This window comes from Macaca nemestrina, chromosome 9 (genome assembly GCF_043159975.1).
Source record: "Macaca nemestrina isolate mMacNem1 chromosome 9, mMacNem.hap1, whole genome shotgun sequence".
Taxonomy (NCBI): Eukaryota; Metazoa; Chordata; class Mammalia; order Primates; family Cercopithecidae; genus Macaca; species Macaca nemestrina.
The window spans coordinates 66,562,545-66,585,443 of NC_092133.1; the positions used below are offsets into that span (position 1 = coordinate 66,562,545).

Below are 22,899 nucleotides of genomic sequence, written 5' to 3' on the forward strand. Positions count from 1 at the left end.
CAAACTCTGGTTTGTTCAGCTGATAACTTAGAATATAATGTAAATGACTTAAGGGTTCAATTAGTTGACTGACGAAGTAAAAAAATAACTATTAATATATAACTTCAAAGGGTGAGCAACATTGTGCTTTCTGCTAATGTGATATAAATTTAAAAGCTTTTGCTTTAGAATGGTATGCTAGGACTTAGGTACTAGAGCATAGTATCAAGAGTACTATAAATATAAGGGGTTTCTTTTTTTGTCTAATAATTATACATTTGAATTATAAGACTATCAACAGAAAACAAACACCAAAAAGTACCCATACCTACTTAATGTTGGCTTCAGATTAAAATAAAAATATCCTAAACCAAGTTTCAGCAAAATAATTTTATTTCCTAACATATGGTAACATACACATCCAATATGTGCTCCCCTTGCACATCTATTCACAAGTGACTTCCAAATGACAACTGCTTTGATATTTAAGCATGTGTTAAAAGTTATCTTAGTTGAGATTTGAAAAATGCTTTAGATGGATAACATTCTGAGTATACTGGATTGGTCACAGCAGAATTTACTTTAGTTAGATGAGTTCTACAAATTTAAAGCTTTGAAAAGCTACTACTTTTACATCTAATACATCCAGATGAATACGATGCAGCAATATCAGCTTGTATTCCGGAGAAATCTCATTAGTTTTTCTGGTGATGGAACCACTTATCCACTGTATTCGGAGAAAAGAAAAACAAATTAGAATTCCTGCTAAGAATCAAAATTACACCTAACATATAACAAAGACTGATATACTTGCTTTAATGAATTCTACTATGAATTACCTGAAAATGAATGGACATACATACAAAATTTCTCTACAGCACATGCAAGTGTTTTCTTTTGGGCTTTCTTACACTTCATGCTAATTGTATAGTGTGATTTTCAAACTTTTTTTTTTTTTTTTTTTGAGACAGGGTCTCACTCTCTTGCCCAGAATGGAGTGCAGTAGCAGCAATCATGGCTTACTGCAACCTCCATCTTCCAGGTTCAAGCAATTCCCGTGCCTCAGTCTCCCTAGCAGCTGGCATTACAGACGTGTGCCACCACATCTGGCTAATTTTTGTATTTTTTTGTAGAGACAGGGTTTCTCCATGTTGGCCAGGCTAGTCTCAAACTCCTGGGCTCAAGTGATCCGCCCACGTCAGCCTCCCAAAGTGGTGGGACTACAGGCGTGAGCCATCACACCCAGCCTTCAAATTTGTTTTTTTTAAGTGGCAGAATCATTTTCTTACCAGAAAAATCTTACAGAGAATTCTGACATCTAAGGAGGAGAGAACTGTTTTCTGGGTGAAGCAGCCTGTGGCTAGATGGGAATGTGGAGATCAGCCCACTCAGGGTCCCCTCCAACGTCCAGCAGGCACCTCCACGGAACTCAGAGGGGCACAGTGGGTCACGGTTTGGAAACCGCTCTGATACAGTGTGGCACTAAAGGTGATATGTAGCAGCTCATCTTCCTTCCCACGCACACTACAGAATTCTAAAAGCATTTCTCACTCTCTTCCCTCTCTTCCTGTGTATGTGATATGTTAAAAATATGTATGTGGCTGGGTGCAGTGGCTCACGCCTGTAATCCTAGCATTTTGGGAGGACAAGGTGGGTGGATCGCTTGCCTGGGTGACATGGCGAAACCCTGCCTGATTAGTGTTCAAGACCAGCCTGGTTCAAGACCTGGTTTGAGACCAGCTTGGGCAACATGGTGAAACCCTATCTCTACAAAATATAAAAAAATTAGACAGGTATGGTGGCACGTGTCTGCAGTCCCAGCTATTTGGGAGGCTGAGATGAGAGAATCACTTTAACCTGGGGAGGTTGTGGGTACAGTGAGCTGTGATCACGCCCCTGCACTCCAGCCTGGGTGACAGAGTGACAGCCTGGGTGACTCTGTGTCAAAAAACAAGCCAGGTTCAGAAAGACAAATACCACATGATCTCATTTATATGTGGAATATAAAAAAGGTGAATTCATAGAGGTAGAGAGTAGAATGGTGGTTGCCAGGAGCTGAAGGATGGGGAAAGGGCAGGTGATGGTCAAAGGGTACCAAGTTTTAGTTAGACAGAAGGAATAAGCTTTAGTGATCTATTGCACAGAATGGTGACTGTAATGTCTATTTCAAAATTGCTAAGAGTAGATTTCAAATGTTTTTACCACACACCAAATAATGATTAAGTATGTGAGGTAATGATTTCTTAATTAGCTGGATTTAATCATTCCACATTGTAAACATATATCAAAACATCACACTGTATGCTATAAGTATATATAATTATCATTTGTCAACTAAAAATAAAAGTAACATAATTTTTCCATACATCTGTGTAATTTTTAATGAAATTTTACTGGAATAGAAATCTTACCATCTGTTGGTACTGTGCAAGCAGATTCACAGGGTGGTGGTAACTAAAATATAAAATATTAAAATCTATTAGTCTAATCTCATTTTTTAAAAAGCTAAAAAGGTATACTGACAAAAATTTAGGAGAATCTGGACTATCCCAAATTTTAGGATCTAAACATAATTTGTAATATATAGGAATAACAGAAAGTTTGCTCTAGTGCTGAGACGCTAACAAATCCAAGCCTCTTGGATGGTACAGTGGCTCACGCCCATGATCCCAGCACTTTGGGAGGCCCAGGTGGGTGGATCACAAGGTCAGGATTTCAAGACCAGCCTGGTCAACATGGTGAAACCCCGTCTCTACTAAAAATAAAATTATCTGGGCGTGGTGGCAGGCGCCCGTAATCCCAGCTGCTCGGGAGGCTGAGCCAGAGAACTGCTTGAACCTGGGAGGCGGAGGTTGCAGTGAACCGAGATTGCGCCACTGCACTCCAGCCTGGGCGACAGAGTGAGACCCGTCTCAAAAAAAAAAAAAAAAAAAATTCAGGCCTCTTGACTTTTTATGACATGGAGAATAATTAATACGAAAAAACCGATTTATGCATATATAACAATTTTATATATACACACATATTTATAAAATATGGGCAAAGTGTTCTCACTGAAAAATTATGATAGCTAACCACTGGCTTTTCCCTTACAATTTTTCTTATTTATCTCAACTTTGTCAGGATTCATACATAAATAAAGATAAATCTAAATGTACTGGTTTCATCATTAAATTGTCCTTTTTTCCTTCTTCCACCCCATTAAGAAGGCAATAAAAAAGTCAGACCTCATTTTCTTTTGTTTTCCTTATTTAGTATTATAAATGAAAATAATTTAAGATGATCTCATTCAATCTTTTGGTAAATCCAAATCAAATAATTAAAAATAGTACAAAAGCAAAATTATTGCTTTGATGGGTGCTTTTACTACCTCACATGAAAGCCTTTCTTAGGTTACAAATCATTCCTGCAATGGCACCTAAAACTTTGATACCTTCCTCAGTCCTTGCTAAAACCAAGTAAGTAAATTCCCATTGGTTCTTTTGTGGAAGTGGCTTATGATGGGTTATAGGCACACAGGTTACTTGGTACATTCTGGAACCATTTTGAGTTTTACAAATTTTACTACCATGCTATCTGTCCAACTTATGATTGATTAGAATCACTCCCTCAGCTTCTCCCTCAGTCAATGGCCACTTGTATGTGTTCATGGTTTCTAATTTCAAGACTCCACACAGTAATATGCATACAAAAGGCACTCAAGTATTTGTTGAAACAAGTACTTCCTCTCCCCATTTAGCATCATAGTTTTTAGCAACCAGGTTTTTTTTTAAAGGAAACTTTTACATACAGCATCCACAATGGCTCTGGCAGCATCAGGATCACACTTGAAGGGGCTCTCAGACACAGTTGTATTCATGCTATTAAATAAAACAAAAGTAGTCATAAGACAAAATAACAAAAATTATCTCTTAAGAGTTAAAAATTGAGTTGAAAGTGGTTGACCAGGTGATGTTCAAGTTTAGTTTAGTCAAAAGCTTTTTCACGTACATTTAACATTCTAATTATTTATTCTGGCAAGGCATAGCTATTCTTGTGATCAATTTTATTCAAACATCTTAACAAGTTCGGATTTAAGAAACTGAGATTGGGCCAGGCACGGTGGCTCACGCCTGTAATTCCAGCACTTTGGGAGGCTGAGGCAGGCGGATCACAGGTCAAGAGATTGAGACCATTCTGGCCAACATGGTGAAACCCCATCTCTACTAAAAATACAAAAATTAGCTGGGCATGGTAGCGCGTGCCTGTAGTCCCAGCTACTTGGGTGGCTGAAACAGGAGGATCGCTTGAATCTGGAAGGCAGAGGTTGCAGTGAGCCGAGATCGTGCCACTGCACTCCAGCCTGGAGACAGAGCAAGACTTTGTCACAAAAAGAAAAGAGAAGAGAAGAGAAGAGAAAAGAGAAGAGAAGAGAAGAGAAGAGAAGAGAAAAGGAAGGAAGGAAGGCAAACAAACTGAGATTGAATGCTTTGTAACTCTCACTGAAATAGCTGAGAAATGTGAATTAAAATGAGAAACATATCTTTCTTAATTGGAAAAAATAATGAAACAAACAAACAAAAAAACCCAGTTCCTGTAGTGCTGGTGAGACATCTGAAACAGACACTTCTGGCAGGAGTCCTGGTTCAATCTTTCTGAAAAATAATTCTGTAAAATGTATCCAAAACCTTTTAAAAAGCTCGTAGGTCTTGATAGAGAAATTCCACCTCTAAGAACCCAATTCAAGACTGAAACGGTAATTTACAAAGGTGTTTACCATATACTATTTCACTATTAATAATAGTGAAAAATTGCAAGTAACTAAAATGTCCAATAATAAGAAATGATTAAAAATAGTTTATCCTTCTTTGCAGGGGATTTAAAAATAAAACATAAAAAGGTTTATCCATAAAACATATTATACAGAGATGGAATATTATATTATTAAAATATGATCTTTCTAGACTGGGCATGGTGGTTTGCATCTGTAGTCTAAGTGCTTTTGGAGGCTGGACTGTGAGAGGATCACTTGAAGCCAGGAGGCCAAGATCAGTCTGGACAACATAGCAAGACACTGTCTCTACAACAAATTTAAAAATCATCTGGGAGTGGTGATTTGTGCCTGTAGTCCCCAGCTACTTGGGAGGCTGAGACAGAAGGATCACTTCTTTGAGGTTACAGTGAGCTATTACAGTAACATCGCACTTCAGCCTGGGTGAGAGACCCTGTCTCTAAAAAAAATTATATTTTTAATGACATGAGGAAATGCTTATTATATAGTGTTAAATTTTAAAAATCATAAGACAAGCCGTATATATAATACAATCCTAATTTGTTTTTTGTTTTTTTAGCCCACTTTAGTCTAAAATATGGATCATATTTTAAAAATACATTTTTTTGTTTATCCATAGTTCAAGTTTTCCTATATATTAGTCATTATAGTATTAATATAATATATGCCCAATTAGAAATATTCCATCAAGGCCGGGCATGGTGGCTCACGCCTGTAATCCCACCACTTTGGAGGCCAAGGCAGGTGGATCACGAAGTCAGGAGTTCGAGACTAGCCTGGTTAACATGGCAAAACCCCGTCTCTACTAAAAATACAAAAATTAGCCAGGAATGGTGGCATGTGCCTGTAATACCAGCTACTCAGGAGGCTGAGGCAGGAGAAACAATTGAATCCGGGAGGCGGAGGTGGCAGTGAGCTGAGATAGTGCCATTGTACTCCAGCCCGGGCAACAAGATCAAGACTCTGTCTCAAACAGCAACAACAACAAAGAAATACTCCATCAAAATGAAAAATGAATAAACTTTGCTTACCTGTTATTTAACATACATTAAGACCATTTTCATAGAAATCGTTAAGATACCAAAAAATAGAGAAGTTAACTTAAAAGCCAAATCTTTTTCCTTTTTTTTTTTTTTCTTTTGAGACAGGGTCTTGCTCAGTTGCCCCAGCTGAAGTGCAGTGAGGCAATCACAGCTCACTGCAGCCTTGATCTCCAAGGCTCAAGTGATCTTCCCACCTCAGCATTGCTACAGGCAAGCGCCACCAGGCCTGGCTAGTTTTTTTTAATATTTAGTAGAGATGAGGTCTCACTATGTTGCCCCCACAGTCTCCAGTTCCTGAGTTCAAGTGATCCTCCTGCCTCAGCCTCCTAAAGTGCTGGAATTACAGGAATGAGCCACAGCACCCAGCCAAATGCCAACTCTTAGGATTGTACAATTTTACACAAATATATATAACTCTTCTCCATTTTTCTTCTGTTTGAAGGACAGTGTTTTCATTTTATAGGACATTATCCTGACACAGAATAGAAGATTTCTGGGAGAATTATTTCTGTACATTAGCCTTTTCTCATACTCTCTCTCTCCTTTTTTTTTTTTTTTTGAGACTGAGTCTCACTCTGTCACCCAGGCTGGAGTACAGTGGTACGATCACGGCTCACTGCAGCTTCAACCTCCCCAGGCTCAGGTGATCCTCCCAACTCAGCCTCCTACGTAGCTGGGACTACAGGTGTGTACCACCATGCCCAGCTAATTTTTGTACTTTTTGTAGAGATAGGGTTTCTCCATGTTGTCCAGGCTGGTCTTCAACTCCTGGGCTCAAGCGATCCGTCCACCTTGGCTTCCCAAAGTGCTGGAATGACAGTTGTGAGCCACCACACCCCGCCTTGTATCTCTTTTCTAAGTGAAAGTAACAGCACAGTGTCTTATGATTATTAAAACCTCTTCTGCAAGCTGGTCTGCTTTGTGTGTTAAACATGCAAAGTGTTTACACTTACCAACTGATTCCTTTTCCATTCGTTTTCTTAGTCACTAATGCTTTCCAATGGTCATGAGTGCTTTTAATAATATCAATTGCAAAGTCCTATAATTTGAAGAGATTTGCATTACAATGATAAAAAGGTATTCTTTTCCTATTATCAACATTTCCCCAAAGCCTGATAATTTGTCTCTTTTGAATCATTTCCTTATTCTAAAAATGGAAGAGAATATTAAAGTGAATAAACACCAAGACTGTGTTATGTTTCCAGACTTCTGTTTTATGAATCTTTAGATAGTAACAATATGGTTAAATTATAAGTCTCAATAGAAATGAGCCTAAAGCTACAGTTCTGAATGACATATTACCTTATCTTTAAATTCTGCATTAAAAGCAAACTCGTTTTCTGGTTTTCCATCAGGAACCTTATACCTTCTAAACCAGTCCACAGTAGCTTCCAAGTAGCCAGGTTTCAGCCGTTTGACATCATTGATATCTAAGAAGAGAAGAAGCATAAGATGACAGTGACAATGATTTTTTTAAAAAAGAAAGAGAATAAGCAGATTTCAAGATGCACAAATAATTACACATTCAACAAAAATTCCAAGTACTTATTTTGAAAGAGCTGTGGAATGACTTATCATGGAAGTTCAAGATAATGTTGGAGCGAAGCCCCTTGTTGAGAAGAGAAGCCATACATTGAAAGGAAATCATCTAGTGTCTCCAAATATCTCTAACATTAAGTACAGAGAACAATCAGTACAATAGTAATCTCTGTTAGGTAAGGGCAAACAGCTGGTGGCTACATAATGAAACAACCAGTTTGGCAAATGTAGATAATTCCTATGAGAAGTGTACAAGATACTGAAAAAGACAGAGGTTATCTTTTTTTTTTTTTTTTTGGAGACAGGGTCTCTCTCTGTCACCCAGGCTGGAATGCAGTGGCCCAAACAAGGCTCACTGCAGCCTTGACCTCCAGAGCTCAGGTGATCCTCTCACCTCAGCCTCCTGAGTAGCTGGGACTATAAGCATGCACATGCCCAGCTAATTTTTAAATTTTTTGTAGAGATGGGGTCTTGTCATGTTACCCAGGCTGGTCTCAAACTCCTGGGCTCAAGCAATCCTCCTGCCTTGGCTTCCCAAAGCACTGGGATTACAGGCTTGAGGTACTATCCCTGGTCCAGAGGCAGAGGCTATATGTCAGAGAATCACAACACTATTACGTACTAAAAGATAAGAAAAATAGATTAGATTGATATCCATTGTTGGGTTATGTATTAAATGTGACTAGACTTTGCTGGATAGTACAGGCACTATATATAACAATACTTTAGTTCTGGCTGACAGAAAAGTGTACTGCTTAAAAAACTTTAAGTTTCTGTGTAGCCATCAACAATGGCTAGCCTCAATGTCATCAAACTGCACTTTAAATAACAAACTCCTGCACAATGCAAGCAAACGGAGATACACATGCTAAAAAGTCAGTTAGGAAAAGTATTATGAGGAAGAGAAATACATTTGACAACAACAAAAGCTTATTTATATTTGTATAAGATAACATTGCTTCAATCCAATTTATTTATTTTTTTGAGATGGAGTCTCACTCTGTCTCCCAGGCTGGATCTCGGCTCACTGCAAGCTCCGCCTCCTGGGTTCACGCCATCTCCTGCCTCAGCCTCCTGAGTAACTGGGACCACAGGTGCCCACCAACATGCCTGGCTAGTTTTTTTGTATTTTTAGCAGAGATGGGGTTTCACCGTGTTAGCCAGGATGGTCTTGATCTCCTGACCTCATGATCCACCTGCCTCGGCCTCCCAAAGTGCTGGGATTACAGACATGAGCAACTGCGCCCGGCCAATTTATAATTCAATCCAATTTATAATCTGCGTAAAGAATAGCATGCATTCTATTATCATAGTATCACTAAAAGTACGGAAACTTTACAGAATGCACTGGGCAATGTTTAAGCACTAGTAAATTTCAAAGAACTTATAATTTACATAAAATGTGTCACCTGATACAGAAATAATTTGGAAATCCAGAAATCCAACATGCAAATGTTGATGTTTTCCAATACCAGAAACCAATTCTCCATTTATTCAGAAACCAACTGGGTGCTCAGTAATTCAGTGTGATTCTGACACTATCTACCTGGAGTTAGCATCAGATCTCAAAGGTTAGGGGCCCAGTCTCATAAGACTGCCCCACTTCAGATGCCTCCTGTACTTCTGACTGATCAGCTATAAATTGGGGGTTTTCACAATCCTCTCCCTAAGTTCCCTAATTTGCTAAAATGATTCACAGAACTCAGGAAAACACTGAAGTTTAACATTTTGTTATACGCATGCAACTCAGGGACAGCAAATGGAAGAGATGCACAGGGGCAAGCTACAGGATGGACAATAGATACTGCCTTAGGTTGACATTAGGGAAAGCTGCATACTACTTGCACCATGGGACCAGCCACCCCAAGAAAGTTTTCACGGTTCTAATAACCTGAACTGCAGGGAAATAATGCCTTAGTAAATGAGTGCTGACAGAGTGACGGGCTTGGCTTCACTAATCATGGCCACAGCATGCCAAGTTCTCTTGTATAAGAAGTACATTGGAAATGCAGGCACCGACCTACAGAACAGAGCCGCACCACCAAGTTAGTGAACAGATGGTGTGAATGCACTCTCACCTTTCAAAATTGAAACGAAACGTTAAAGGATTGGCATTCTTCCAGTCCTTCTTCAATGAATTAACACAAATGCAAATATGCAAATATACATCACATCATTTTGAGGGAACATGCTCTCAAGGTGACTCTTATCACTGCTGACATTGACCTCCATCACCTGGCTGAGGCAGTGTTTGTCAAGTTTCTGTGCTGTGAAGTCATTCTCTCCTGTCCCTTACCCACATTGTACTCGTTGGAAGGAAGTCACCATGCACAGCTCACAATTAAGGACCTCCTTGAGAAGGGAGTATCTACATAAATTATTTGGAATTCTTCTGCTTTGAGATTTATCTATTCTTCCTCATTTGTTTATTTATTCAATCATTTATTTATGTCAATAGAGACTCATGGATATTTATTTTATGTTCCAGGTTATATTAAAATACTACTTTATTTTCTTGCTCAAATTGTTCTAGCTTTGGCAACTCCTATGTATGTACCCAAGAATAAAAACATAAGTCCACACAAAAACTTGTACAGGAATGTTCATGGCAGCATTACAAAGTCAAAACAACCCAAACGTCCATCAACTGATGAATGGATAAACAAAATGTAGTATATCCACACAATGGAATAATATTCAACCATAAAAAGGAGTACTGACAGATGCTACAATATGCCATATGGATGAACCTAGAAAACATTATACTAAGTGAATGAAACCAGAAACAACAACAAAAAAAATCCACATATTGTACCAGTCCATGTATGAGACACCTAGAATAGGTAGAATAGGCAACTCCATAAAGACAAAAAGCAGATTAGTGGTTGCCAGGGCCTGGAGAGGAGGAGGGAATAGGGAATGACTTGAACTAGTGGTGATGGCTGCACAACCTTGTGAATGAATGAAATGCTACTGAAGTGTACACTTTCATTAAAATGGTGAATTTTATGTTATGTAAATTTTAGCACCAAAAAAAAGGGGGGGGGAATGAAGTGCTGATACATGCTACAATATGGATGAACTCTGAAAACACTTATTTCACTAAGTGAAATAAACCAGACACAGAGGCCACCTATATGATGCCATTTACATGAAATGACAGCATAGGCAAATCCATAGGCACAAAATAGATCTGCAGTCACCTGGGACTGAGGGAAGCGGGACAGAGAGTGATAGCCCATGGACACAGGATTTCCTTTTGGGCTGATGAAATGTTCTGCAATTAGACAGTGGTGATGGTTGTACAACTTAGTGAATATACTAAAAACCACTGAATTGTGCATTTTACAGTGGTGACTCTTTGATATGTGAATATCTCAATTAAATGTTTTAAAATAAATAAACATAGCAACTGAGTGCTGGTATGTGGGGAAGGAAAGGACAAAGAAACAGTAAGAACTTACCAGATTTTTTCTGTTCTGGAATGAAGGAGAAAGTGTACTTAGTTAATTACAAGTAGTCATAGAAATAATGCTTGAACAGTGCTTTGTTCCTCCATCCTTTAATAGTTTGAAGTAATGGGCTTACAATTCTGTCATTACAGGTTAAGTTTGGTGGTGTTTATGAATTAATTAGAAAGACTTCAGACTCTTCAAATTTTCTTACCATTATAGTTGGCTGCATCAGGATCATCCACATTAATGGCAATGACTTTCCAGTCGGTTTCCCCTTCATCAATCATAGCCAATATGCCTAGAACTTTCACGCCAATTATTTCACCTCTTGCACATACCTGAGTCAATAGACAAAGTCAGGACAACATTACAGAATGAAACTCTAGAAGACGGTTTTACTTGGCTAACAGGAAGTAAGAAAGAGGCCAAGTTCTTGTGAATTTACCTGGAGACTGTTTCTTTAAGCAAATTTTAAAAACCTAGGTAAGTAAATGTTTCATCAGTCCTATTGAAGTTGAAAACAGGACTTATAGGTCCTATTTTCTTCTAGGTCATAGGGAAACCAGTACATAGCTCAGGGTAATCAATGTTTTTTGTACTATCATTGATTATACTGAAGAATAAGTCCTCCATAGTCTCAAATATGTATCTTAATATGCTTTACCTTTTATTTTATAAAAGTCATTGAGTTAAGCAAGTCATACAATGACTTAAAAAGTTTATGACTTAAAAAACAAAATGGAAACTTTGTTTTTAGTTGTTTACTATTTCTCTGAGCCTGAGAGAGACATAAAGAAATAACTATAATCAGAATCTTAGAACAACCCTCCTTGATGGAGGAATTACTACCATGAATCTCCAACTCAAGAGGTTATTTGGTTTGGGTCAATTTACTGATCACTCTAAATCGTTAGGCAAGGTTTACCATGGATTGAGAGGGAATTTCCCTCCTGGTACCTTTCACCTATTGACTAATTATCCATCTTCTAAAGCAATGCAGAACACGTCCAGTTTTTCCAGATATATGTTCAATCATACATACACAGACACGTTGTTTTTCCAGACTAGGTTTAAATGTACAAATTATAATATACAAATGCTTAAAATGCAAGAGAAGCCTTTAATACCAAAGAGACATCATTATTTCACTAATATTCATCCATTTTATTCACAGTATTTTTTAAAGTATGAAATTTGGTATACATCATTAATCTCTCAACACTAAAGAAAAAAATGTCACATTTCATTACCTTGCTTCCAATTTCACACACATCAATTGGGTCATTGTCACCACAACAGCCAGTATGTTTATCATTGTGCCCTGGGTCTTCCCAAGTCTGAAAAAAATAATACTTAGTGTATATCGTTCCTATACATATGGACAAAATGGATCATGTTGAGAATAATAGATAACATCCTATGACTCTTCAGCTATTTTTTATCTCATTGTTTTAGTTCTTTATTCACATGTAAGAATCTTAACTACGCACAATAGTTTCAATTAAATGTTGTAGCTCCTACTACACATATAATGCTAAATTTAAGCTTTAAAACAGATAATGATCCTATTTAAAACAAGCAAAAGCCAACTACTTAATAACTGAGACAACAGGAAAAACACAAATATAGACCGAAATGTTTACTTTAAAGATGTGTGGTTTTAGGCTGGGGAGGCTGAGGCAAGTGGATCACCTGAGGTCAGGAGTTCGAGACCAGCCTAGCCAATACGGTGAAACCCTGTATACACTAAAAATATAAAAATTAGCCAGGCGTGGTGGTGCATGCCTGTAATACCAGCTACTTGGAAGGCTGTGGCAGGAGAATCGCTTGAACCCAGGAAGCAGCGGTTGCAGTGAGCCTAGATCATGCCACTGCACTCCAGCCTGGGCAACAGAGCGAGGCTCCATCTCAAAAAAAAAAAAAAAAAAACCAGAAAATAAAACACACAAAAATATGTGTGTGTGTGTTTTCTTTTCTTTTCTTTCTTTTTTTTTTTTTTTGGTAGAGACAGGGTCTCACTATGTTGCCCAGGCTTGTCTCAAACTCCTGGGCTCGAGTGATACTCCCACCTTGGTGTCCCAAAGTATGGGATTACAGGCATAAGCCACTGTACCTGGTCTTAGATTTTCTTTATAATAAATTCCCAAAACAGAAGTAGGTAGGCAAGAATAGTAAGATGGAAAGGTTATGTTCTTTTTCTTTTTTGAGACAGAGTCTTGCTCTGTCGCTCAGACTGGGTGGAGTGCAGTGGCACAATCTTGGCTCCCTGCAACCTCTGCCTCTCATGTTCAAGCAATTCTCCTGTCTCAGCCTCCTGAGTCGCTGGGATTACAGGCACACGCCACCACACCTGGCTAATTTTTGTATTTTTAGTAGAGATGGGGTTTCACCATGTTGGCCAGACTGGTCTTAAACTCCTGACCTCAGGTGATCCTCCCACCTTGGCCTCCCAAAGTGCTGGGATTACAGGTATGAGCCACCACACCCAGCCAAAAGGTTACGTTCTGATGTTAAAAGTATCATCACTGACCAGGAGTCAAGACTGAAACGTTTAATCAGGATTTTCCAGAACTTTACATGACTGGTTTTCTTTCCTTCCTAAATTGTAAGCCAGAGTCCTTGCAGAACATCTCACAAAAACACTGATAGCCTGTGCTAGCCAGGATGTTAGGTTTAAAATGTAGCTGTTGCTATTGGTTCTTTTTGCCTCCAACTGGAACACATTACTTGGATTTTTTGGCTACTCAGCTGGAGTAAAGGCAAAAGATAAATGAGAAGGGTGATAAAGGAAGACCACATCTAACAAATCCAACATTAAAAAAGCAAAATCCAACCCACAGAATAGTAAGTATTTCAGCAATGTTCTCCTACAAGGATGATATATCAAGGCTGAATACTATTAATAAATCCATTGAGGCCGGGTGTGGTGGCTCATGCCTGTAATCCCAGCACTTTGGGAGGCCGAGGCAGGCAGATGAAAAGGTCAGGAGTTTGAGACCAGTCTGGCCAATATAGTGAAACCCTACCTCTAATAAAAATACAAAAAATTAGCTGGGCGTGGTGGCGGGTGCCTGTAATCCCAGCTACTCAGGAGGCTGGGGCAAGAGAATCGCTTGAAACTGGGAGGCAGAGGTTGCAGTGAGCCAAGATTGCGCCACCGCACTCCAGTCCGGGCAACAGTGTGAGACTCCGTCTCAAAAACAACAACAACAACAACAACAACAAAAATCAATTAAAGTATAAGGTGAAACACTGTAATTAAGACAAACAAATGACTTTGTGCTTACCTAACAAGCCAGATGGGTCAGACCTATGTTCTACTATCTTATAGGTTGTTTCATAGTAGGTTCCATTTAACAGACTTCATTGTTAATAAAAACAAACCATTGGCCGGGCGCGGTGGCTCACGCCTGTAATCCCAGCACTTTGGGAGGCCGAGGCGGGCGGATCACAAGGTCAGGAGATCGAGACCACGGTGAAACCCCGTCTCTACTAAAAATACAAAAAATTAGCCGGGCGCGGTGGCAGGCGCCTGTAGTCCCAGCTACTCGGGAGGCTGAGGCAGGAGAATGGCGTGAACCCGGGAGGCGGAGCTTGCAGTGAGCCGAGATCGCGCCACTGCACTCCAGCCTGGGCTGGGCGACAGAGCGAGACTCCGTCTCAAAAAAAAAAAAACAAAAAAAAAAACCATTTATCAACAAATTCAACTGAATGTTTATTTAGTGTCTCAGCATTAAATTTTAAGTGCCACAGCACTGGCCTAGCCAAACCAGAATTAAATAGATGTCATTTACTCATTATAGACAAGATCCTAGTGATTCTTCACTCAAATATTAAATAAGAACCTGCTACATACTGACATTGCGCCAGGAATAAATTGGTAAACAACCCTTCTCAAAGGGTTGACTATTTAAGAAAACAGGATCCCCTCATTACTTTACCACAAAGAGCTTGACCTGAAGAAGAGGGAATCAAGACTCTAAACATAAAAGCAGTTATGAGAGCTTGTATGTGCAGGTGTTAAGGCTTTATTTTTTGAAATAACCATACCACCTACAGACTGTGAATAGCTCAGGGAGGCAATATTAACGTCTCAAGGAGAAAGAAAGTGAGGCAAGTTAGATAAGCTAGGAAGTGGCCATCTTGGGATTTGAACTCTAGTCTGTCTGGTGCCAAAAATCAGTGCTTTTGACTACTACCATACACTCTTTCTTGACTGAATAGACTTGCAACTTGGTCTGTAGAGAATTTATATAGCTTACAACCAGTCCAAAAAAGAAAAAATATTTCAGAAAAGAATAAATGTTCAAATCTGAATTTAAACATTGTAAATATTTACCTTTCAGTTTATCTTGAAAATAAGTTATTTAAGGAAGCATTCAAATGAGTTAATTATCCCTTCTTATGTTTTTAAAATCTACCATAGAAAAAACTCTCCACAGGTATTCAAATCTTTTTTATGAATAGCAGTAAGTTAATATTTAGTAAGTTAAAAAGTACATTGTCAGCAGTTGCATGAAGACATACCTGAGGGATGGCACCATAGTTCCAGATATATCCTTTGTACGGGAACAAATTCGCAACATAGCGAAGTTTTCCTTTTTTCACATCTTGTTTAATGGGGTTTAAAGGGTCCTTTGTAGCAATCTGAAATAAAAAATTTCAAATCGTTGCATATTTGGATGTGAAATACTATTCAAATAAGGATCTGAGGAAATGAATTATGGTATCTATGTTCCCTAATTCCACTTTAATGATATATTCTATCCCTAACAATTTTATAATTGAACTAAGGTGCTTCCATAATCAGCCACTAAGTGGAAAGGTTATGTGAGGTATAAAGGAACTATCAAGAAGGGAAGAAGAACATTTACTAATTCTAGAAAGCAAAGACTAAAATTACCTGGAATAAATTCTAATGTTTGAGTAATAAAAATATCGTAATTTTTATTAAAAGGGCAAAATAAATACTATCCAATTTTATTTTCCTTTACAGAATTTAAAATTATTCAAATACTCGGGTATTTATTACACACAAAAAATGTGATTACTGTAAAAAAGTATGTGGTATAAAATGTTATAAATATCCATAACAAAAAGGCAATGATGGTAGGTATCGTCAGAAAGAAACTAACACCATGCAACTGAAATTCCAATGAGAGTATCTGTGGCTGGGGTGACTAAAGAGGGGTCAGTGATGGGCTTACAGAGAGTAAGAGGAGAAAAAGTAATTCTAGGTTTTGGGAACATCGGAAGCAAAGATGTTGGGAAGAAAAGTTTGGGGCATATTTGTAAACAGCTGAGTTTAGCTGGAGCCCAAAGGGAAGACTGCTGGCAATGGGAGATACAACTAGAAAACAGACTGGGACCAGACGGAGAAAAACCTTGGAGTTCAGATGGTTCATCCTTGATCAAGTCAGTGTGACTCGATCAAAACCAATATCCTAAGTCTCACTCAAATGTAAAGTGAAATATTACCTCCATTTTTGCATTAGACCAGCGTGGCACTTCAACTACCATGTGGAACACATCCTGAAAAAACAGAGAAAGTGAGATGGTCACAGGAGCCAATTTGTTCTTTGAGGGAGCATGCACTATTTCTTCCAAAGTCAAACTGTTCATTGTATCAGATCTTTGAAGTCAATTGGATTTTCAACAAAATGCATCAAAAAAAAAAGAGAATGATGGATGAAGAAATAATGCAATTATAGGAAAATATTCATTATAGAATCAAGGTGGTCAGTATATGATTGCTTACTGTATAGTTCTTCTTAATTTTTATTTACTTCTAAATTTTTTGTACAGACAAGCTCTTACTATGTTGCCAAGGCTGGTCTCAAACTCCTGGCCTCAAGTGATCCTCCTGCCTCTACCTCCCAAAGTGCTGGGATCACAGGTGTGAGCCATCTCGCCCACACTTACTATATAAATCTTTTAACTTTTCTGTATGCTTTAAGTGTTTCAGAATAAAAATTGACAGTGGAAAGAATGTTCCTAGGAAGGAAACAGTTCTTAAATAAATATAACAGAACCTGTATCTCTGAAGAAGACCATCTTCAAAACACTCTCCAAAGGCCAGTGTTATTTCCTTCAGAGACACTGCAATTACTCAAAATGTTTTCAGAGCCTCCATTTCAGAGATGGTTTATAAGACAAACCCCAAGTCAGCCTAATTACTTGATCATACTTTAGTTTATAAGGCGAACCTCCGTCAGCCTAATTACTTGGTCATACTTTAGTTTTAGCATCAAACAAAACTCATCAGCTTCATTATCCATATTATTCTCCCAATTTGGCTGTTTTTAGAAATAAAGACCCCCTCAAAAGGTCTTTGACTTTGAAGATAAGAGAATATGCTCTAAAAATATTTTAATCAATGATAGTTCTATTGTAATTGGCTTATAGCCTTAAATTGACTACTATAAAATGGATATATTCAGGGAGTAAATTCTCAGATGTGCAGTTTAAAAACATAATGAAAAACAAACCATACTTTGCCAACCCATTTTGCACACTGGAGTTAAATATGGCATAGGTTATTTAAACTTGAGCTTTAATTATTCAGAATACTATTTTTTTTTTCAAGGAATAGAACTTTAACTGCAGTTTTTCAGTGTTCAGCCTCCACAAAGGGCACAGATGAAGCTAAATCTGTAATAACTGTTTTCTGTCACCCAGGCTGGAGCGCAGTGGCATAATCTTGGCTCACTGCAACCTCCACCTCCTGGGTTCAAGTGATTCTCCTGTCTCAGCCTCCCAAGTAGCTGGGATTACACAGGGGCATGCCACTACACCGGGCTAATTTTTGTATTTTTAGTAGAGATGGAATTTCACCATGTTGGCAGGCTGGTCTCAAACTCCTGACCTCAGGTGATCTACCTGCCTTGGCCTCCCAAAGTGCTGGGATTATAGGTGTGAGCCACCGCACCTGGCCTGCAGTCATGCTTATAAAATGTTCTTTTTTTTTTTTTTTTTTTTGAGACAGGGTCTCACTCTGCCACCCAGGCTGGAGTGCAGTGGCATGAGGTTGACTCACTGAAGCCTCAACCACCCTGGCTCAAGCAATCTTCCCATCTCAGCCTCCTGAGTAGCTGGAGCTACAGGTGCACGCCACGACATCCAGCTAAGATAGCTAGATAGATAAAAGATAGATATATATATATAAAAATTTTTTTTTGGTAGAGATGGAGTTTTGCCATGTTACCCAGACTGGTAAAGTACATTTTAAGAACTTAACTTAAAATGAAAATCACTTGGTTACATCACTCTTTAGAATTACTTCTTTGCTACTTTCCATCAAAACATGGGAACTGATAAGCCACAAGGGACTAAGTCAAAGGTTTCAAGTTAATAATTACCTTGCTGGTACCAAGCAGAAAAACTACACTGATTTCAATTCAAAAGTGTAAAACTTCTGTCATTTTAAGTTCCTGCTGAAACCATGGAAGACTAAAGCATCCATGGGTTTCTGCACCAAGCCTCCTGACACCTCACCTACCCAGTACAACATAAAAACCAAAAGAATGGAGATATTACTTAAATCTAGGACTGAAGAAACTGCTCTATCCCTGTATCCCTCTAAAATAACTAGATGGTTTAGAAAATGTAACCCTGATTGTTCATCCTGGGTAGAAAACCTCAGAACCAATCTTTGACTACATTTCACCTTGCCCACTAAGTTTTCAAGAGTTTTGTCCACTTCTCAGGCGTAAAAATGAGATCTGTAGGTCCGTGAAAAGAAAAGTCAGGGCTTTCGGTTTTCAGTAGCAGTACCCTAAAGATTCACAAGATGGAGCTGTTATGACATGAAAGATCAACTGAAGAGCTCGCCAAGATTAGCTGTTAATTTTGTTAAAACGCCACCAGGCCAGGCGCTGTGGCTCACGCCTGTAATCCCAGCACTTTGGAAGGCCGAGGCGAGTGGATCACCTGAGATACGGAGTTCAAGACCAGCCTGACCAACATGAAGAAACTCTGTCTCTACTAAAAATATAAAAATTAGCCGGTCATAATGAGGCATTCCTGGAATCCCAGTTACTCGGGAAGGCTGAGGCAGGAGAATTGCTTGAACCTGGGAGGCGGAGGTTGCAGTGAGCCGAGATCGCCCCATTGTACTCCACCTTGGGCAACAAGAGCCAAACTCCCTCTCAAAAAAAAAAAAAAAAAAAAAAAAAAGAAAGCCACCAAATGAATACATTGCTTCAAGAAAGATATAGCAAATAGAGCTGAAATAACTAATTCAAAGTTTAGAAACTATATTGAACACTTTAATAGCATTAAATGACAAATATGTGTAGACTCTCAAAACAGTATTACCTAATAACATAAATCTACATAATTAATGGGAAGGAAAAAAATAACAAGGAAGAAAACATCCTTCAGAAAATGGTGAGAGAATTCTACAGCGAACAAAAGCCTGAAGGTCTGGTGCTTTTTAGAAATATAGCTGGGTGAGGCCGGGCGTGGTGGCTCACACCATTATAGGTGTGATTATACCCATTATAGGTGGGATTATACCCAGCACTTTGGGAGGCCAAGGTGGGCGGATCATGTGGTCAGGAGATCGAGACCATCCTGGCTAACACGGTGAAAACCCATCTCTACTAAAAATGCAAAAAAATTAGCCGGGCGTAGTGGCGGGCGCCGTAGTCTCAGCTACTCGGGAGGCTGAGGCAGGAGAACAGCGTGAACCTGGGAGGCAGAGGTTGCAGTGAACCGAGATCACACCACTGCACTCCAGCCTGGGCAACAGAGCAAGACTCCATCTCAAAAGAAAAAAAAAAAAAAAGAAGAAGAAATTAGCTGGGCAAAAACAGCAGGGAGTACCTGCAAAAGCCAGAGTCAATTCATTGATTTTTTTCAACAAATATTTTTTGTGGACCACCAGGATGTGCCAGGTACTTTTCCAGGCTCCGAAGACTAGCAATGAACAAAATAAAAGTTATTTTAACTCCCAAAGTGTTGGATTTCCAAATCAGATACTTCCTGCTGGTAGCCTTGGTGGTGGTTCAGGGGTAGAATTCTCGCCTGCTAAATCAGGTACTCCAGCTTGTAGGCCTCATGCTACAGCTTGGGGTGAGTGACTCATCTGTAAAAATCAATGTTTAGCACACTTTCAAATTCATGTAGATGCTGTAGTAATACTTGTCTCAGCCAGGCGTGGCAACTCATGCCTATAATCCTAGCACTCTGGGAGGCAGAGGCAGGAGGACTGCTTGAGGCCAAGAGTTCAAGACCAACCTGACCAACATAGCAAGACCTGTCTCTTAAAAAAAAATTTTTTTAAAGAGAGAGAGAGACGAGGTCTCACTCTGTCACCCAGACTGGAGTACAGTGATGCAATCATAGCTCACTACAGCCTCCAACTCCTGGTCTCAAGCAATCCTCCTGCCTCAGCCTCCTGAGTAGCTGGGCCTACAGGTGTGCACCACCACACCTGGCTAATTGTTTTTTAATTATGTTTTTGGAGATGAAGTCAGGATATGTTGAGCGGGCTGGTCTCTAATTCCTAGCCTCAAGCGATCTTCCCGTCTATCCCTCCCTAGTAGCTGGAATTACAGGTGCAAGCCATCCTGCCCAACTCTGTACTTATAAGGAGGGGGTGTCCCACATACTTCAGCAGGAATTACTACTAAAGAACAACTTTCTTATAGACATCCTGGCTAATAATTCAGAGTTGCCCTAGGTGAACAACAGTGATATTTAGGATTTTTCAGGGCAACTGATATGAGAAATTCAATGAATTTTATAGCAACGGAGTTGCTATAAAACTGTACTGTTTTTATGCGTTTTAATGATTCCAATATTCGTGCACTTAAAAAATAGCGATTTTAAGAAATTTAGTACTACTCAGTTACAAATTCATTCCTCCTTCTTTAATCCCAACTGTTTCAACTGTTACTTAGCTGGATCTTGGATTTACTATCTTGTTACCCCCATTGTTAGGACTTCCCAGAATGCATCCTCCAATCCTACCATGCTTTGGAGTCTCAGTCATTGGTCTGGCATCAGAGCTCTCAGCTCTGTTAACAGCTTCAGAAAAGAAGGAAGTTAAGTCTCCCTAAAGGGATGATTTTGGTAAACCCAATAATTACCTTGCTGATAAACCAGTGGCGGATACGGGAAAAGGCAAACTATAACTTTACCTCTGACTTCCCAAAGTCAGAAATATAACTATCTATTTCAGGCCAGGTATGGTGGCTTGTGCCTGTAAACCCAGCACTTTGGGAGGCTGAGGCAGGAGGATCGCTTGAGGCCAGGAGTTCAAGACCAGCCTGAGCAACATAGACCTTGTCTCTACAAAAAAATAAAAGTCTATTTCACTTCCCAGATTTATAATCATTTTATCAAGTAGTCAAGACGTTACAACAAAATGTTAAAGATGTCCAGATTCTAAGGAAATTGGCAACTCAACAAGTCTACATTGTATCACTCCATTAATCAAAAAGATTTAAAATAAAAATGTTTCAGGAATAGAAGAAATATCTCCTATATCTTGGTTAGGCTTATAACTTCACTAATTAAACAGGAATATTAATTACAGTAATATAGTGAGGGCCAGTCTCATCTCCAAACTGGTTAGAGTCTTGTGGACCAAGTCAGTAGTCTGACAAGTCATTTACTAATGACCAGGCTATGGCCATTTGGTAGGCTGGTATTACTAACGCAGTTAAGTACATATATAGGGAACATGCTCTTAATTTAATTACATCTCATCTTTAAATCTTAGCAGTTAAGTTCAATGTGTCCTTATTGAGACTTATTTCTTATCTATTTATTTTATTTCATTTTTTGAGATAGAGTTTCGCTCTTGTTGCCCAGGCTGGAATGCAATGGTGCAATCTTGGCTCACCGCAACCTCAGTTTCCTGGGTTCAAGCGATTCTCCTGCCTCAGCTCCCGAGCAGCTAGGATTACAGGCATGCACCACCACACCCAGCTAATTTGTGTATTTTTAGTAGAGACGGGGTTCCTCCATGTTGGTCAAGCTGGTCTCAAACTCCCGACCTCAGGTGATCCGCCCACCTCGGCCTCTCAAACTGTTGGGGTTACAGGCGTGAGCCACCGTGCCCAGCATTGAGACTTATTTCTAACCCTGGATTTGGTAAATTCGATGAACTATACTACAGAATTACACCAAGTGGCTGACATTAGCATTTTCAAGTTGACTCATTGTGTGTTTCTCTAGATAACTTCAGAAATCTAGTAAATACCAGGCTTAGAAAGAAACACAAAAATCACCCTCTGGTACCACCACTCTTATTTATTTATTTATTTTGAGACAGAGTCTCACCTGTCACCCAGGCTGAAGTGCAGTGGCACGATCTCAGCTCACTGCAACCTGCGTCTCCAGGGCTCAAGTGATCCTCCTACCTCAGCCCTCCTGGACCATAGGCACCTGCCACCACACCCAACTAAACTTTTTTTTTTTCTTTTTTTTTGGTAAAGACAGGGTTTCACCATGTTGCTGAGGCTGGTCTTGAACTCCTGAGCTCAAGCAATTCATCCACCTAGGCCCCCTAGAGTGCTAGAATTATGGGCATGAGTCACGGCACCTAGTCTACCCCCCGTTTTTAAATCTTTATTGTTTTGCAATAAAATTTGGAGAAAAAACAGTAGCGGTGGAGAGAATTTTCTTCTAAATTTATCTAGAGAATAAACATACAGCAAGAAGCTAATCCAAACCAAGCTTTCCTTTTTTTTTTTAACTTCTAGATTAGTTTTGGAGTATAAAATCCCTATCAGAAGAACTCATGTAGTTAAAAGAAAATGTTCCATCCCCATAAAGATGCTTTCGAAAAGGTATACCAGATTTCATCATTTCCAACAATACTTTACCTTATTCACTGCTCACCAAATGACAATGGCTCTTAACTCTGTTCTGGCTGTAAAGTTGGTAATATGATTCTAGAAGGATATACTCTAATTTGTTAAAAGTATATGGATACCTGAAATATTTCATCAACAGTGACAGAAGTCTATTTGAGAAGCTATCAGAAAGAAACACGATGACCGAAGTTCACACTGTTGTGCCCCTTATTCACTTAGAATTGTGACTTAGTAAAGAAAGACATGACTTACACCAACCCAAAAAACATTTGCTCAAAAAATTG

At 39.1% G+C, this 22,899-nt stretch overlaps 1 protein-coding gene across 1 annotated transcript in view; it reads right to left on the reverse strand.

Annotated features, from left to right (window-relative positions):
* Nucleotides 1-354: 354 nt before the first annotated feature.
* The window catches only part of LOC105466078 (inorganic pyrophosphatase 1), a 30,036-nt gene continuing 7,491 nt past the window's right edge, over nucleotides 355-22,899 (reverse strand). The window contains exons 3-11 of the mRNA XM_011714973.2: nucleotides 16,266-16,319; nucleotides 15,315-15,434; nucleotides 12,038-12,124; nucleotides 10,999-11,125; nucleotides 7,096-7,223; nucleotides 6,747-6,832; nucleotides 3,770-3,839; nucleotides 2,391-2,433; nucleotides 355-706 (exon numbers count right to left, since the gene is read on the reverse strand). Of these exons, the coding sequence (XP_011713275.1) occupies nucleotides 675-706; nucleotides 2,391-2,433; nucleotides 3,770-3,839; nucleotides 6,747-6,832; nucleotides 7,096-7,223; nucleotides 10,999-11,125; nucleotides 12,038-12,124; nucleotides 15,315-15,434; nucleotides 16,266-16,319 (747 nt within the window). The 3' untranslated portion in view covers nucleotides 355-674. The remainder of the gene's footprint in view (nucleotides 707-2,390; nucleotides 2,434-3,769; nucleotides 3,840-6,746; nucleotides 6,833-7,095; nucleotides 7,224-10,998; nucleotides 11,126-12,037; nucleotides 12,125-15,314; nucleotides 15,435-16,265; nucleotides 16,320-22,899) is intronic.